At 43.8% G+C, this 18,502-nt stretch overlaps 2 protein-coding genes across 5 annotated transcripts in view; one reads left to right on the forward strand and one right to left on the reverse strand.

Moving 5' to 3' along the window:
- PARN (poly(A)-specific ribonuclease) overlaps positions 1-11,555 on the reverse strand; it is a 168,150-nt gene extending 156,595 nt beyond the window's left edge. For all 3 annotated transcript variants that reach the window (XM_019468640.2, XM_019468638.2, XM_019468639.2), the window contains exons 1-6: positions 11,388-11,555; positions 10,862-10,939; positions 9,354-9,433; positions 8,821-8,888; positions 8,655-8,736; positions 991-1,051 (exon numbers count right to left, since the gene is read on the reverse strand). In XM_019468640.2, the coding sequence (XP_019324185.2) occupies positions 991-1,051; positions 8,655-8,736; positions 8,821-8,888; positions 9,354-9,433; positions 10,862-10,939; positions 11,388-11,406 (388 nt within the window). In that variant the 5' untranslated portion in view covers positions 11,407-11,555. The remainder of the gene's footprint in view (positions 1-990; positions 1,052-8,654; positions 8,737-8,820; positions 8,889-9,353; positions 9,434-10,861; positions 10,940-11,387) is intronic.
- A 3,729-nt stretch (positions 11,556-15,284) lies between these two features.
- The window catches only part of BFAR (bifunctional apoptosis regulator), a 34,429-nt gene continuing 31,211 nt past the window's right edge, over positions 15,285-18,502 (forward strand). The window contains exon 1 of one of the 2 annotated variants that reach the window (XM_019468641.2): positions 15,285-15,386. The gene's annotated coding sequence lies outside the window, so the exon portion shown is untranslated. The remainder of the gene's footprint in view (positions 15,387-18,502) is intronic. The other variant, XM_019468643.2, reaches the window with a different exon arrangement.

The raw sequence follows: 18,502 nt of genomic DNA on the forward strand, positions 1-18,502 counted from the left end.
GGCTATGCCCTGGGGACATGAAATGTATAAGACGCAGTCCCTTTCCTAAGCACGTTCGCCCATCTGTCACACGACCCGGTGAGCTGTCATGACTGTGCCGTGTGTGAGGAACTAAGCAACTCTCTCCGAATAATAAACAAGCATCACTTGGAACAGGGAGTTTTTCATTACGGCATTTACTAGAATGCAGGTCCTTTCTTAAGTCCTCTAACACCTGTCTCACTGGAAAAAAAATGGGGGAAACTGTGCTCTCCACAGCGGGTCTGTTAGGCCACTTGAGTCACAACACCAGCAGGAAAATAAATTCCACTCAATCAAATCGGGAATCGGGCGCTGGGGTGTCTCGGTTGCTTGGGCGTCTGACTTGGGCTCAGGTAATGATCTCGTGGTTCATGGGTTCAGGCCCTGCATCAGGCTCCAGGCTGCCAGGGCAGAGCCTGCTTGGGATTCTCTCCCTGTCTGTCTCTCCCCTGCTCACTCTCTCTGTCTCTCAAAAAAATAAACAGGGGCGCCTGGGTGGCTCAGTCAGTTAAGAATCCGACTTTGGCTCAGGTCATGATCTCACGGTTCGTGAGTTGGAGCCCCGCGTCGGGCTCTGTGCTGACGGCTCGGAGCCTGGAGCCTGCTTCAGATTCTGTGCTTCCCTCTGTCTCTGCCTCCGCCCCACACTTGCACTCAGTCTCTCTCTCTCTCTCTCAAAAATAAACTTTAAAAATAAAAAAGTAAACTAAAAAAAAATTTTTTTTTAATAAAATAAAATGAGTTGGCATGGCCTCGTTAGGGCAAAATGAAGTACTGTCTACTCTCCCCGTTCGTGGCTGACGAGGCTAAAGGTTTTCAAAGGCATGATAAAAGAGTTGTCTACAACTCTAAGGCTGCACATGGTGTGGCAGGACCCTGAGATTCTGTCTCAGACAGCGGGCAGAGAAAGATCATTCTCAATCAAACCCAAATTTACAAGCGCTAAGGAGAGGTCAGATATAATCTTACCATTGCGAAAAACTTTATTAAAATCAAATCCTTGGCTTGCCAGAAAGTCAATGCTTGAGCTCTGAAACAAGAGTGAACAGAACATACATTTTGGTGATGTTGGTGGCAGATACGTGAACAGACACAGAGAGATAACTCAGACAAGTAAACAAAGGCAGCCAGGCAATGAAGGAGCAGGTCAAAGGTCAGAAAATTAAGATTTCTACTCCAAGGCTGCCATATAATCCATTCACTTAAACTAGGTGGGCTGTTCTCCTTTATGGCTTACAAACAATAGCCTTTGTTTCACAATATTTAAGAAAAATATACTGGGTAAACATCACAGCCTTCCAAGAAGCGGGAAACTCCTGATCGCTGTACTGAGTAGGAAACTATAAAAAGAAAAAAAAAAAAAAAAATGTGAGGCGCCTGGGTGGCTCAGTCAGTTAAGCAGCCGACTTCAGCCCAGGTCTGTGCTCTCCCCGCGTCGGGCTCTCCCTCTCTCTCTGCTCCTCCCCTGTTCATGCTCTGTCTCTCTCTGTCTCAAAAATAAATAAACGTTAAAAAAAAAAAAATTAAAAAAAAAAAAAAGAAAAAAAATGTATTGATATTATCTGACCCACCCCCCCCCCCCAGTTCAAGTTTAAAGTAGTTCACATGTAGAAATCCTAACACATCAATATCCACCTCAAGGTAGATTCTAATAACTTATTCTTCACACTTGAGATTAAAATAGAGAAAAGTTAGGGGCGCCTGGGTGGCTCAGTCGGTTGAGCGTCCGACTTCAGCTCAGGTCACGATCTTGCGGTCCGTGAGTTCGAGCCCCGCGTCGGGCTCTGTGCTGACAGCTCAGAGCCTGGAGCCTGCTTCGGATTCTGTGTCTCCCTCTCTCTCTGACCCTCCCCCGTTCATGCTCTGTCTCTCTCTGTCCCAAAAATAAATAAACGTTAAAAAAAAAAAAATTAAAAAAAAAAAATAGAGAAAAGTTCTTGGTAACAAGACTTATTAAACCAACACATCTCATATATGCAGTGAGCAACAATACAGAAGTAAATTTCAGTGAGAATATTAAATAGATACTACCACACATGGTACACAAGAATGGCAAACACCACAAAGCTCTGGACTCGATCTAACGGAAGAGCCACAGAAAGGACCGCAGCTACTCGAGTACCTCATCAGAACATGAGAGGGCGACACGCCTGGGCCATTTTAATCTGGTTCCTCACGGAACTACCTTTCCTGACCTGTACTGTGACAGGACACCATCAGCCCAGATGAGGGACGCTGTGTCCGCCCCATTACACTCGTGACCGTGTTCACGCTAAGCTACAGCTGAAGACAAGGGTTTCTACATGCGTGATTTCCATACGATAATGAAAGGCGCACGTCCTGAGGTCTCTAGCCTGAGCAAAGCTCTACTTCCGAGCCCTGGTTTGTGCTGATCCTGTGGACCACAGAAGCGACTGTGTGTTTCCCCTATCTTAGCTGCTAGGAAGCACAGAGACTTTCTTTAGCACAAATTTCTGTGTTCTATTCATATTGTAGGAATCCTGTCTTCATTTTTTATTTCTTCCAATTTTTCCTTGACTCATTTTGTAAGGCTTATGCTAAGAAGTAAACACTATATTTATCTTTATCAACAACAGATTCTTCTTAAAAAGTGATGAGATGTAAATGGCAGTCTTAACCCCCCACCATATGCACACACAAACATACGCAAACACACACACACACGCACGCACACACACTTGGGTACATGCACGTTATTTTCACCATCTCCAGGTTCTCTGTGGTTTAGAACAAGCAACTTTTCCCTCCACATCTTCCCTTTTTATCTTGTTCTGAACCAAGATCCAATGTCTTCTGGCTTGGGCCACAAGCCTCCTTTCTGTCTACCATGCCTCAATATTTGCAGTTCTGCCCACAAAACATTCCCCCACTGACAGAGGCGCTGAAAGATGGATTACGGAAAGGCATTTCTGTCCTCCTTTCACTAGACTCCAAAACACCCTACCTAACCTCCTTTCCTTTAAATATCCAGTCAGGGGCGCCTGGGTGGCTCAGTCATTGAACATCCGACTCTTGATCTCAGGTCACGATCCCCTTGTTGTTGGGATCTCTCCTGCATGGGGCTCTGTGATGTGAGCACAGCCTACTTGGGATTCTTTCTCTCTCCCTCTCTCTCTCTGCCCCTCCCCCGTTCCCCCATGGTATGAATGCTCACTCCCTCTCTCACAATAAGTAAGTAAACTTTATGGGGCGCCTGGGTGGCTCAGTCGGTTAAGCGTCCGACTTCAGCTCAGGTCACGATCTTGCGGTCCGTGAGTTCGAGCCCCGCGTCGGGCTCTGGGCTGATGGCTCAGAGCCTGGAGCCTGCTTCCGATTCTGTGTCTCCCTCTCTCTCTGCCCCTCCCCCGTTCATGCTCTGTCTCTCTCTGTCTCAAAAATAAATAAACGTTAAAAAAAAAAAATTTTTAACAATAAGTAAACTTTAAAAAAAATAAAATAAAATAAATATCCAGTTAAAACTGCATCTCTTTTCCGGGGCACCTAGGTGGCTCAGTTGGTTAAGCACCCAACTTCTGCTCGGTCATGATCTCACAGTTTATGACTTCGAGCCCTGCGTTGGGCTCTGCGCTGACAGCTTGGAGTCTGGAGCCTGCTTCAGATTCTGTGTCTCCCTCTCTCTCTGCCCCTCCCCTACTTGCGCTCTGTCTCTCAAAAATAAATAAATGTAAAACAAAAAAGTTCATCTATCCCTTTTTGAAGCTCTGTATTTTCCACTCAAATACCACCTTTCAGGTTACACAAGAGAAATGTACTTAATGCCTTTGAACTTAGAATTACTTAAAATGGTGAATTTTATGTTACGTATTTCTTACCATAATTAAAAAAAAAAAAAAATCCATTGAACCTACACAATATATTTGTGCTTAGTATCCACTAACTTTGATTTGTCCTAAATGTATCATTTTCAGGATTCAAAAAAGAAGCACAGTTATTTGGGATGACAATCTCAAGCCTCTATCAAAATTTTCAATGCATATGCCTTATGATTCAGCAATTTCCCTTCTAAGAAATCTATCCTATAAAAATATTCCTACATACAGGAGGCACCTGGCTGGCTCAGTCAGTGGAGCACCCGTGCGACTCCTGATCTCGGGGTCATGAGTTTGAGCCCCTCATTAGATGTAGAGCTTACTTAAAAAAGGTGGGGGGGGGGGGGTGGACCTGAGTGGCTCAGTCTGTTAAGCGTCCGACTTCGGCTAAGGTCATGATCTTGCAGTTCGTGGGTTCGAGCCCCACATCTGGCTCTGTGCTGACAGCTCAGAGCCTGGAGCCTCCTTCAGATTCTGTGTCTCCCTCTCTCTCTGCCTCTCCCCTGCTCGTGCTCTCTGTTTCAAAAATAAATAAACATTAAAAAAAATTTTTTTTTTAATTCCTACATATACACAAAGATACAATGCACATGAATGTTGACTCTAACATTATTTAAAATAGAGAACCTTTGGAAACTTTTAAATTCAAATTAAATAAATTACCCACATCCACGCTGTGAAATATGTACAAACTGTGTTCAGTGGAAAATGCAAGTTATTTAAAGTATGAGTATCAGAATTCTGTGTATATTAAAGAAAAGAACTAAAGTTACATACATGTGTGTAGACACACATACAGATGGTCCCTGACTTAACAACGGTTCAACTCAGGATTTTTCCACCTCATGGTGGTGCATTCAGTAGAAACTACACTTCGAGTTTTGAATTTGGACCTTTTCCAGACTAGTGACACACAGCACAGGACTCTCTCATGATGCTGGACAGCGGCACCAGCCGCAGCTCTCGGTCAGCCATGCAAACACCAGCACTTACAACCATTCTGTGTTTCACTTTCTTTTTTTAATGTTTATTTATTTTTATTTTGAGAGAAGAGACAGAGTACAAGCAGGGAGGGGGCAGTGGGAGAGGGAGAGAGAATCTGCACTGTTAGTGCAGAACCCGATACGGGGCTCAATCTCACAAAACCATGAGATCACGGGGGTCGGTAAAGCGTCTGACGTCGGCTCAGGTCATGATCTCACAGTTTGTGGGTTCGAGCCCTGCGTCGGGCTCTGTGCAGACAGCTGAGAGCCTGGAGCCTGCTTCGGATTCTGTGTCTCCCTCTCTCTCTGCCCCTCCCCTGCTTGCTCTCTGTCTCTTTCTCTCTCAAAAATAAATAAATATAAAATTTTTTTTTTAAAAAAATCACTCTTGGAAAGCTCTTATCACTGTTAAAGCAGATAGAGTTTGGAAACAAAGCAACTGAAGGTGCTTCTTGCAAAATAAGCGTCTGCACACACAGTGAGATGCTCACACACTGGGCAGGATATGGAAGAACGGGCAGACTGAGAACCACACACACTCCCAGGGAAGGTACCCATCCTGTGGGATGGCAGGTATTTACGTTATTTCAAAAATTTTTTGAGTACAGCTGAGATATAATATCACGCTAGTTTCAGGTGTACAACACAGTGATTCACTATCTCTGTATGTATGTCATGCTGTGCTCACAAGGGTAGCTACCACGTGTCACCCTCCAAAAGTATTACAACATCACTGACTGCATTCCCTATGCTGTACCTTTTGTTGCCATGACTTGCTCATTCCATGACCAGAAGCCTGTACCTTCCACTCCCCTTCACCCACTTTGCCCATCCACCTACCTCCTTCCCCTCTGGCAACCATCTATATTTAGGCATTCACATTGTTTTCATCTCTTTCTCTCCATTTTTCTAGCTGAACATCAAATGTTGAATTCACTGACAATAATACGTAAACGACTGTGACATATGAAAACACTCCTGACTCTAGAGTAAGAAACGAGTTTCTTTTTTTAATACCCTCTTCCACGTGCCACCTCCTTCCCCATCTCACTCCTTTTTTCTAGCTTTTACATACATGTATACATACACAGAACTTCTTCCACTTACGATGGTGCATGCCCCAATAAACCCACTCTAAGTCGAAAATAGTGTTAAGTTGAAACTGCTTTTAGTATACCTGACCCACTGAACATCGCAGCTTAGCCTAGCCTATCTTACGCGTGCTCAGAACACTTACATTAGCTTGCTATTGGGCAAAATCATCTAACACAAAGCATTTTATAATATGGCATTAAGTATGTCATGTAATTTATTGAATACCATATTGAAAGCGAAACATGGGGGCGCCTGGGTGTCTCAGTGGATCGAACGTCTGACTCTTGATTTTGGCTCTCAGGTCATGATCTCATATTTTGTTTTGTTTTTAATTTTTAAATTTTTTTAGTGTTTTATTTATTTTTGAGAGAGAGAGAGAGAGAGAGAGCGAGCAGGGAAGGGGCAGAGAGAGAGGGAGACCCAGAATCCAAAGCAGGCTCCAGGCTCTGAGCTGTCAATGCAGAGCCTGACACTGGGCTCGAACTCGTGAACCCAGGTGCCCTCCAAGAGTGGTTTTTGACCAGACACAATTTTCACCCTGCTCTGTGAGTCAAGAAGCTAACTTCCTCGTAAGATGCAAGTGCTGCAGTCTTAGAATTTTAAACAAAACAGGGGCTCCTGTGTGGCTCGGTCGGTTAAGCATCCAACTTTAGCTCAGGTCATGATCTTGCAGTTCGTGAGTTCAAGTCCTGTGTCGGGCTCTGTGCTCACAACTCAGAGCCTGGAGCCTGCTTCCCATTCTGTGTGTGTGTCTCTCTCTCTGCCCCTCCCCTGCTCAATCTCTCTCTCTCTCAAAAATAAACATTAAAAAAAAAATTCTTTTAAAGAATTTTAAACAAAACAGAAACCACCCTAGATTGAGAACCAAAAAAAAGAAAATTCAAAAATATTATTGTTCACTTAAAAATTTTTTTAATGTTTGTTTATTTTTGAGAGAGAGAGAAAGAGAGAGAGAGAAAGAGAGAGAGAATGAGCAGGGGAGGGGCAGAGAGAGAGAGGGAGACACAGAATCTGAAACAGGCTCCAGGCTCTGAGCTGTGAGCACAAAGCCCCACACAGGGCTCGAACCCACGAACCATGAGATCATGACTTGAGCCGAAGTCGGACACTTAACTGGCTGAGCCACCCAGATGTCCCAAAAATACTATCATTCACTCCAGCCAAACAATTCACAAGTTCATACTGAGTGTAAATCTTTTCTCTGCCTTCGCTTTTTCAGACTAAAACACTGTTAACACGCTTATCCCATTGTCCATTTTAGACAGGGGTCTCTAGCCTGTTCAAATCTATTGTATTTTTTTTAGGGAGTGGCTAGCAACTAGATTGCATTAAATATTCCAGGTGTAGCCACAGAATAGCGTTGTACAACAGGTAGATAGATTCTTCTGATTCACTTCTACTGGATCTCCTAGAATAACTGTACTTGTGGTGGCATTTTAGAAAAAGCATCATCCAAAGGTGTCTCATAACCAATGTCCACTTTTGCCTGACTGACTCCCGGCTAAAGCCATTGAACCCACTTACATTTCTGTCTTCTCCTGGTACTGCTGGAAAACTTTAGAATCTATAAATACTGTCTCATTAGTATCCCCTACTAAGGGAATTGTTAAGTAGTTATCAACCAATTGCTGAATAAAGGCCTACTTGGTAACTTGAGAAGCCAGGTTACAAGACCAAAACTGCCTTCACCTTTTCTCTTCAGCCCCAGACATATGAATAACTCATTATTTCACTTGTTTCTCTCTTGCCATATTACACAAAGAATCTGGTACGGCTCAGTCACTCAGAAGCCTACCCCCCAGGCTTTCCCAGCTGTGTTCCTACTTACGTGGAGGAGAAGGGAAGGATGGCAAGACTCACATGAACTAATGATGCCACCCGGAGAGACGCGAGGACACAAGATTGGAAGGGAAAACAAGATCGACCCTCAGCCCTAATCACATTTCCATATACTACACAGCTTTTTCACACCCTCCTTATCACTATCACAGATTATTAAGAGTACAGGAAGAGGAAACTGATATTTAGTGTCAAACAGATGGGTTCCAATTCTAAAGGTGATGTTCTAAAGGGGAACCTCCCTGTATCCTTACCTTGGCTCAGAAAGTATGCCCTCTCCTCCTCAGGGGCAAACCGTGGACTCTTTTTCCTAACTGGGAAACTTGGGAAAAAGAAATAAGCATATGTATGCAGTGCAGCCCCTTCTGGGTTCTCTCTTTTTATTTATTATTTTTTTAATACAATTTATTATCAAACTGGCTTATATACAACACCCAGTGCTCATCCCAACTGGGTTCTCTCTTTTTAAACGAGATACACACAAACTTATTCCTCTGGAAAATAAAGCTCCACCCTTAGAGATGGGAACAAAGATAAAGGGGTGGGAAGAAGCCTGAAGGACCTGATCTATGGGTTCAAATCAGGGGCCAGACGTTAAAAGTCCCCAACAAACCATGTTCCCAAAGTCAGCTTTGCTCACAATACACCTCGTGTTCTGGTTTCCATCTGCCTGTTTCTTGCTCTTATCCCTTGATTCTGAAGCAAAGAAGAAGACAGCAGTGCTGTTCATTCACAACCCTAAAACTGCAAGTCAGAGAGGTGGAACGGCTTGCCGAAAGCCCAAAGGTAGTAGTAGAACCGAATTTTAAAAAAGAATTCTGATTCCACGTTTCCATACTGCCTCATCAACAATTCATAACAGAAGAAAATCAATTCTGCTACCAACCTGACAAACAAACTTGACATCTGGCGAGGATCTATTGAAGGGTTTCGGGAAAACATAGAAGTTAAATGACTTCGTTATATACCTGGGGGAAATAAGATAAAAGGGGACTTAGTGGGTTACATTATAGCACGAGAAAAGAAATCCACTGCTTGTTCAAACAACCTACTTTGAATCTGTGTAGTCATACTTAAAAGTGCAAAGGCCAAACTGAAACAGCAAAAAGTCCATGGAATGCTGGAAAAGGGAAACAAAACACCTGTCAAATCAGTGCTGTATATTCAATGTGACAAGAGTACACTCAGTCAGGTGGGGTTTCTAACTACTCAATTGGACTTTTAGCAGAATACTTTCGATTACAACAGCCTACACCTTTTGTGTCAGAAGCGTTAACTTATAAATGCTTCTTAATATTTTTCCTGATTAACCACCTATCCACCAACCAGAGCATCACAGTAGGCCGATCTCCAAACGATTACTATCACCCCATCATATTTCCTATCAATCAAATTAACAATGAAAATAGTAAACCTTCCCCAAATGTTTTCCAGCAAACAATTATTTTTGCTGTTGTTTTTTAACATCACTAAAATATCATTTCACAGCTGGGGTAGAGAAGTTAACGTGCAAGTTTATGACAACGTTTCTTTACGATTCAACATAAGGAAGACCAACGTGGGGGAAAAAAAGATTTTCACTTACTTTTTTAAGCTTCTGATACCTTTCTTCTGGAGTGTCAAAACCATTTGTTAATGCAGTGACTGAAGGTCCATCACTGATTCCTAATTTTAATAAATAAAAAATTTTAACACTAATATAAAAAGGTCAACTATTCAAAGGCTGTGTAATTTCATTTTCTTATGAATTAAGATTACTTGAAAGCACTCCTTACTTCACTTTTTCAAAATTAGTATTAATTTCACTGGCCATCAAGCTGAACTCTGTAATAACGAATTCAGAGATGTAAATGCTTCAATTTAGACCCAGTTCCAGGGTCTAAAATAGGTTTCAAAACACAGTAATGACTTAAGAAACCAATCTCTATAATTAATTAAGTTTTCTGCTTTCAAAAGGATTAATGCATAATCAGACATCAAGGAATCATGACGTATATTATTGCTAGAGTACAAGTCTTGATTAACAGTTTGGAGAAAGATCTATACACAACAAAGGAATTTTGAAGGTCAAAGAGAAAACTTATTTCTGGTGAAAACACAGCTTCTCAGTGAACTGACTCCAGCTAAACACTTCATGCTTAAAGGTAAGGAACATATTTCCTTTAGAAAGGTCTGAAGTGTTTTTAACATATAAAATCTGCTAGCAAAAGTGGCTATCTATAGCAATTGTTCACGCTGACTTCAAAAACTCAGAAATTAGTCTTTCATCCAAAGGGGGAGAAAAAAACTTTGCACCTGTAAGTGTTGGTAAAGCATTACACACACATATACACCCATGCGGAGGTAGGCAATGAACACTTCCACTAATGCATAAAGACAAACCTTCATTACCTCCAGGAGCCTGACGCTAAAGTCAGTCATAAAGGAAAAATATTGGATGATTCCACCTACAGGAAGTGCCTAGAATAGTCAAATTCATAGAAGACAGAAATAATGGCTGCCAGAGGCAGTGGGGAGGGAAAAATGGAGTTACTGTCCAATTAGTAGAATACCAGTTTGATAAAATGGAAAAGTTTTGGAGATGGATGCAAGACAATGTGGATGTGCTTAATGCCACTGAACTGTAAAACCACTTAAAGATGGTTAAAATAGTAAGATTTTAGGGGAACCTGGCTGGCTCACTTGGTGGAGCAGGTGACTATCTCCGGGGTTGTAAGTTCGAGTCTCACCCTGGGTACAGAGATTACTTAAAAAATAATAAAACCTTTAGAAAAAATAAAACAGTAAATTTTAGTGATGTATATTTTATCATACGTACAAAAAAGCCTGACCTTTACCCTACCACTTGCATGTCAGTTTTAAGCTGCACCAAAACTATAATCTCTATCTGTAACCCTCACAAACCCAGTGCACGTCTTCCATGCCTCTGAAACGCTTAAGAGAAATCGTTGAGACTCCTTTAACCAACGCCCAAGGCCACAAACAGGAGGGGCCAGCAGGCAGAAGTGGGGGGGGAGGGGGGTCGGGGAATCAGAGGGTCACGAGGAGCCTTGGCTATGCATCGCTAGCCCCCAGCTTGCAAGCGAGGGATACCTGAAAACTCCCCATCGATGGCGAAGAAGTCGGCCTCCTCTATGGCCTGGTACACTTTTTGAAGATTACTCTTAAAATCTGCGGAGAAACCGAGAAGAGGCTCAGAACCGGTGGCCGGGCTTCCTGCCCAAGAGCTCCTAATGGGAAAGGGAAAGGCTGGGAAGATCCTGAGGCCTCAGGCGGGAGGAGGACAAGTCCTAGAGGGATAAACAAGACAGAGTATCAAGTCCCCGAGGGGTGCATGGTGGGAGGGGATCAAGTCCCCAGTGGGTGCGTGGGCCGGAGGAAGACCAGCCCCGAGGGTGCACGGGCCTCAGAGGCACACAGCCCTGGGGGACGCCCGGGCAGGACAAGGCAGGACAAGGCAGGGACAAGACCCCCTAAAGCTCACAGACTTCAGGGGAGGCAAACCCGTGAGGGGATGCTTCAGCCCCAGGCCCCACCAAGCACACCGGCGCTGGTCTGGGCCTAGCAGGCCGGGTGAGGGGGCCTTGAGTCTCGGGGTGATGCACGGCGCGACACGCACTGCTCCTGATTATCTCCATTCTGCAGAGTGGCCGGAACCCCGGCCCCGCCTGGGCCCGCCTCGGCCGTTCTACACGAAAAGTTCCGCTGGGACCGCAGCAGCAGCGAAGGCAGAAGCGGCGGAGACCGCGGCGGCGACTTCCGGAAACAGCGCGCGCCGGCGCGCGTCACGTGTGTCTGCGTCAGCGGCGGGGGCGGGGCCAGCCTGGGCTCCTTTCACTACTTCAGGGCTAGAGAAGGGGCGTGACTATGGAAATCGCCAAGACGTGGGCTAACTTGCGAGGCCAGACGTGGGACGGCAAGTTCAGATTAAGAAATAATCATGTCTTCACGCTCAATTGGTGAACAAATATTTACTGGCGATATTATGCGCCAGGCGCTCTCAAACGGGTGGGGATACAGTGTTGAACAGAGGAGACAAAATCTTTGCCCCTTTGGAGCTTAACTTGGGGGAAAAGGGGGAAAGTCAGGCAGGTATCAAACTTGCCACTTGGAAACACAATCAGCGCTATGAAGAGCGAGAGCCCGGTGCTGCAATAAAAATAATGGCGGGGAGCGGGGGCCGGATAACTGGAGGGAGGGTTACCTAAGAGAGGTGAAGAGAATACAAAGCTGAGACCTACTGCACTAGCCACTGGGACTGGCGAACAAAACAGACGAAGTCTTGGTTTGGTTGGTTTGGAGTATACTGTGGATCCCCAGAGCCTACAACGGTGTCGATACATAGTAGATGCTCGATAAATATAGCTGAGTGAATGAATTCACTTTCATCTTTCACAAAAGCCGACTATGTAGTTGGTTAAAAGACCAGCTTTCAAAGGCTACCTTTGCCATTAATTAGGTTTGGAACGTATTCATCATTCCTAAACCTCGATCTTCTCATCCACTAAATAGGCTTGAGGATAGGTGATGATGTCTGTGAAGTGTAGAGTGCTGCGTCAATGTAAGACAGGATTAGAGTTGTGCCTTGCCACAATTCCCTTGCGTTCACACCTTACTTTGACATTTATTGAGTACAAAATCCGTTCTGTTTTAAAAAAAAAAAAAAAAAAAAAAAAGATGACCATTTCCCCACCAAAATGCAGTATTAAATATTCTAAAGAACACATAAGAGTCTGGCCATATTTTCCCCACCAATTCCCTCAACAAATTCATTTCCCTTGCCTCATTCAGTGGAAATTTACATATAGGTAATTATGTCAACTATCTTAACGTGAACAGCGGAGAGTAAATGTGAATTCTAGAGTTCAGGGGAAATGGGAAGGAGAAAAATATGATAAGTAGTCGAACCTCAGGCTTGAAATATTTCTCTGCCTTTTTTTTGTTTCGGCTTAAAAAGTGCAATACAGGGTGCCTGGGTGGTTCAGTCAGCTAAGCGTCCGACTCTTGATCTCAGCCCAGGTCTTCATCTCAGGGTCATGAGCCCAAGCCCTGCTTTAGGCTCCACACTGGGTGTGAAGTCTACTTAAAAAAAAAAAAAAAAAGTCAAATACAGAAAGTACTGAACATATATGGCACTTAAATTTACATTTTAAGTAATTTAAATAATTTTAAATAAGTAATTTTAAGTAATTTAAATAAAATTTAAGTAATTTAAATAAATATCAAAACTTGCTACAAAGCTACAGTAGTCAGAACAGTGTGGTATTGGCATAAAGAAAAACCTAGAAACCAATGAAATAGAGACCCTCCCCCAAATAAACCCTTGCATTTAAGGACATATGATTTACAAGTGTGCTGAAATCACTCGGTGGGAAAAGAACAGTCTTGCCAGTGATAGTGTTGGGAACACTGGATGTCCACATGGGAGAGAATGAAGTTGGATCCTTACTTTATACCAAATAAAAATTATATATAAAATAAAAATTAACTCAAAATATGGGCACCTGGGTGGCTCAGTTGGTTAAGTGTCTGACTTGATTTCAGCTCAGGTCATGATCTCAAGGTTTGTGGGATTGAGCCCCACACTCTGCACTGAGAGAGAGGAGCCTGCTTGGGTCTCTCTCCCTCTCTCTCTGCCGCTCCCCTGCTCACACATGCGCTCTCTCTCTCTAAAGAAATAAATAAACATTTTAAAAAATTAACTCAAAATAGATGAAACATCTAAATGTAAGAGGTGAAACTATAAGACTCTTAGAAGAAAACATAAAGCAAAAGCCTCCTCACATTGTATTCGGCAATGATTTTATTGTTTAAATATGATACCCAAAGCACAGGCAGCAAAAGAAAAAATAGATGAATCAGACATCAAAATTTATGACACTTGTGCATAAGGGAAAGGATACTATCATCGAAATGAAAACGCAACCCATGTAACGGGAGAAAATATTTGCAAACTGTATATCTGATAAGGGACTAATATCCGCAATACATAAAGGACTCCTACAATTCAATGACAAAAAGCAACCTGATTAAAAAATAGTCAAAGGTCTTCAATAAACATTTCCCCAAAGATGTACAAATCACCAGTAAGCACATGAAAAGATGTTCAGCATCACTAACACAAATCAAAACAGTAATGAGATATCCTTTCCCATCCCCTCCCCTTTTTTTGACGCAAAAAAAGGGTGGTTTTATTAAAGCACTGGGACAGGACCTGTGGGCAGAAAGAGCTGCCTTTCTTTTTTTCCAATCCTTTCACATCCCTTCGCTGAGAAATTGAAACCCTTGTGTGCTGTTGGTGGCAAGCTAAAATGGTGTGGCCGCTGTGGAAAACAGTATGGAGATTCTGAAAAAATTTTTAAATAGAATTATCATGTAATGCAGCAATTCCACTTTTGGGCATGCACCTAAAAATATTGAAAGCAGAGGCTTGAATAGGTATTTGCACACACATGTTCTTAGTGGCACTATTCACAATGGCCAAAGGGTGGAAACAACCCAGTGTCCATTAACAGATAAATAAACAAAAAGTTGTATATACTTAGAATGGAATGTTATCGAGCCTTACAACGGAAGGACATTCTGACACGTTACAAGGTGGATAAACCTTAAGGATATTATGCTAAGTGAAATAAGCCAGTCACAAAAAGACAAATACAGTATGATGCCACTCACGTGAAGTACCTAGCGAAGTCACATTCACGAAGGCACAAGGTGGAAAGGTGGTTCCCAGAGGCTGGAGAGAAAGTGCGGGTTGGAAATGTTTAATGAGTATGGATTTTCAGTTTGCTAACGTGAAAAAGTCCTGGAGATGGATGCTGATGATAGATGTACAACTACGTGAAAGTACTGAATGCCACTAAACTGTACACTTAAAAAATGGTTAAAATGGTAAATTTTATGTCGTATCACACACACATACACACTGACACTAATTACCCTCCAGAAAACGAGTTCACACACTCCCTGCCCTAGCATAGGACCAGTCTTTTAATTCCTTGCCAATCTGTTATGTTAGAAAGAAAAATGTCACTCCAAATGATCAGTTTAACAAACTCCAGGCCAGTGGTTTAAAAGTACCCAGCATTAATTCTCAACGCCCCGAGACAATGGGAGAAAAAAAGGTTCATAAAGTCACTTTAATTCCCGTTCTTAACACTACAAAGAGAACTTCCGCCAAAGTCCTGGGATTTTCTGCAAAAAAAAATCTTTGTGGAGAGTACAGTTGGGTCTAATTTAAGTTCTGGGTAAAGTTGTTTCCTCCAGACACAGAAACAACCTCCCAAGAGGACCTGAACCAGACACCCGCCTCACCCTCTGGGTGTAACGCCACCGTGGCCCCGAGTTTATTTCTAGAGAGGAACGGGCGGGGCTGACGGTGGCACGCATGCGCCGAAATCCTCGGCCGGGGAGTGGCCGCTCTAGGCAGCGGGGAGGTCGCGGGGTTGAGAGGGTTGGGAGAAGAGTGCGGCTTCTCCTCTATGGTCGTGGGCCGGGGCACTCTTCTCCCCAGTAAGTCTTCGGTTACTTCCGGAAGTGAAGTGGCCACCTCTTCCTCTGCTTCCGTGGGGGTCCGGGAGGCGGGCGGCGGCCGGGTGGGCCCGGAAGGAACAGAGTGGTAAGCTCCAGCGTGGCGGGAAAGGGCAAAGGGAGGCCCGGGCTGCATTTCGGGGCGGCGTATTGAGGACGGCTGTGGGGGAACGGGTTAGAGAAGCTGGTCCGCAGGGCTTTCCTCGCCCAGGCCCGAGTCCTAAGCATCCGCGGTCTCGGCCACCGGGCCCGGACCCCGCGTGGCCAACTTCTCCGTCCTTTCCCGAGAGCCCTACGTCGGCAGGGCGGATCGCCGGGACTTGCCTGCGTCCCCTCAGGGGTCAGGGTCAGAGCCTACCGCTCCAAGATCTCCCCAGGGCGGGAGGGAGGAGGCATCGCTTCCACACATTTTGGAGTGGAACGAAGGGACGCCTGCCCCTCAGGAGCTCTTGCCGCAGCCGTTGGTTGCGCGTCCAAAATTGATCAGGTTCGTGCTAGACTGAGCTACGGGTCTGATTGGAGAGGCAGTTCCTGCCCTAACGCGGAACGATTGCTCCCGTTATAAAATAGGGTAACGGACGCGCACAAAAGGGAAAGTGAAACCCCAGAGTCGCACTAGGGTTAGGCTAGAACACAGCTGTTATGATTCCATGCTCACGGCTTCTAATGGGAACTTGTACAAAAAGTTCTCGTTAAAAGAAAATATAAAGAGGGGTAAATGAAGATCAGGCTGTGTCTAGCCGAGGCTCTTTGGCGGGGCAGGAGACGGCTCCCCAACTTTGGTGGAGAGGTGATAAAGTCCAGACACTGTCATGCCCTCAGCTGTCGCCGTTGGGTCCTCCCCGCTAAAGCCCATTGGTCGGTCCTTTGGGGGTGGTCTTGATGTCACCCTCTGAAAGGCCAATAGAAAAGGGGTTTGCTCTGTCCTCCGGACACGCCCCAGAGCCGGCGCAGAGCGCACGTGCGAGTTAGGTAGTTTGGTTTGTTTTTGTCCCGGCTGTTTTGTAAACAGCCTGTCCGGGTGTATGGTGTGTTCTGCGTTTCCCTGCCTGTTTCCATAAACGAGATGGAAAAACTGTCTCCTCCAGTGCTTGGCACTGACGCCAGTAACGTAGCTGACATCAGTAAGGGCAACTATTAATCATTCTATCACTATTCAGAACTCTTCTTTGACTACCTATGGATAGAGTTTGTTATTTTAAACCTCCTTCAGAGTGGATATTATTATCCTGAACTTATGAATGAGAAATATGAGGCTTAGGGAGAATAAATGTGACCTGTTTGGCACCCAGGTCTCCATTCCTGGGAACATAACGTTTTAAGTATACAAGCCTCTCAGGGGAAATAGCCGTCTAGGAGATGAGTAAACACACAAAAGTTACAGTAATGCACAGAGGCAGGAAGGATTAATTTGGGTGTGAGTGGAATTAGCCATTAAAGACTTTCCAGTGGCAGGTGATTTGGGTCTTGTCAATTGAACACTTTTGACCCAGAGATGGTGCATAGCTGGGTTACAGATGAAGGAAACAATGTGACGGAAAAATGCCCAAGGAGCAGGAATTAATAGATGGGACCAAAGTGTAGTGTGTGAGTAGATGAGTAGTAGGGGATAATTGTAATAATAGTAATAACTAACGTTTACTTTGCACTAATGTGCTGGCCACTATTCTGAGTGCGGTGCGTGTATTATTAACTCATTTAATCCTATCAACAACCCCATCAGTAAGGTAGTATTAATATCCCAGTTTTACAGATGAGCAAACTGAGGCACACAGATTAAGTGACTTGCCTGATATCACACTAGTGATTGGTGAGCTGGGATTTGAAATCGATCATTCTGGCTCCAGACTTTGTGCTCTTGTTTTTTGGTTTATTTTTTTTTATTTTTTATTTTTTTTTATGATGTGCTCTTGTTTAAAAAGTTGTGTTGGGGTACCTGGCTGGCTCAATCTGTAGTGCATGTGACTCTTAATCTCAGGGCCATGAGTTAAAGCCCCACATTGGGCATGTAACCTACTTAAAACAAAAACAAAAGACCTCATTAAAAAGTTCTGTTGATTTGTGGACCATAAAGATTCTTAAATGACAAGCTTACAACTATGGGTTTTAGTTTTTCACGGTCAAGACGGTTTTGAGCAAAGGAAATGTTTGATCAGAATTTTGCTACAGCAGGATGATTCAGGCACTGGAGAGAGGAGAGATTGGAGAGTAGAGGAAATGAGCTTGAAAATGTTATTTAAACTTTATATTGTTCACACGTTACCTATACCTTGTCTGAAACATACATTTAGGCACACACGTGTTTATTTATTTGTATGTAGCAACTCTCTAGTTCCCAAACTTCTGTGTGCATTAAGAATCTCCTAAGGGGCTTATTTAAAATGTACACTTCTGGGGGACCTGGGTGGCTCCATCGGTTAAGCATCCAACTCTTGTTTTTTTGTTGTTTTTTTTTTTAGTTTATTTATTTATTTTTGAGAGAGAGCCCAAGCAAGGGAGGGGCAGAGAGAGAGGGAGACACAGAATCCAAAGCAGGCTCCAGGCTCTGAGCTGTCCGCACAGAGCCTGACACGGGGCTTGAACGCATGAAACTTTGAGATCATGACCTGAGCTGGAATCAAACACTTAACTACCTAAGTCACCCAGGCACCCCAAGCGTCTGACTCTTGATCTTGGCTCAGGTCTTGACCTCAGGGTCATGAATTCAAGCCCTGCTTTGGGCTCCATGCTGGGCATGGAACTTACTTAGAAATAATAAAATGAAATAAAATAAAATAAAATGTACATTCCTGAGTCTGTCTGTCAGATATCCTTTTTCATTTCAGGTTCACAAAACTCAGATGATTATGTCAGAGGTTCTAAGAAATTACTGTGATAGGGAGTCAGATATATGCTGATTTGATTTTCATCTACAAGTATCCAGAACCCATCCTTGTGCCAGCTACTTCAAATACGATGATAGAATTCTGTGGCTTGGGTTCCTCATCTCAAAAAGCTCAGAATTTGATTGGAGAAGGAGAGACTACTCAAACCAATAATTAAAGTATGGTTTCTAATCAGTTTTTTTTTTATCCCAAGTTATTGGACATCTACAGCATTTAAAACAGGATAGGTCGCTGAATATACGCCACATAACATAAACAAAAGAAGAGTCTCTAGGGAGAGCCAGGACACTCTTCTCAGTGTTCTCTTGTCTTGCCCAAC

This window comes from Panthera pardus, unplaced genomic scaffold, assembly GCF_024362965.1.
Source record: "Panthera pardus isolate Hobbes unplaced genomic scaffold, ASM2436296v1 HiC_scaffold_5, whole genome shotgun sequence".
NCBI classification, from domain to species: Eukaryota; Metazoa; Chordata; class Mammalia; order Carnivora; family Felidae; genus Panthera; species Panthera pardus.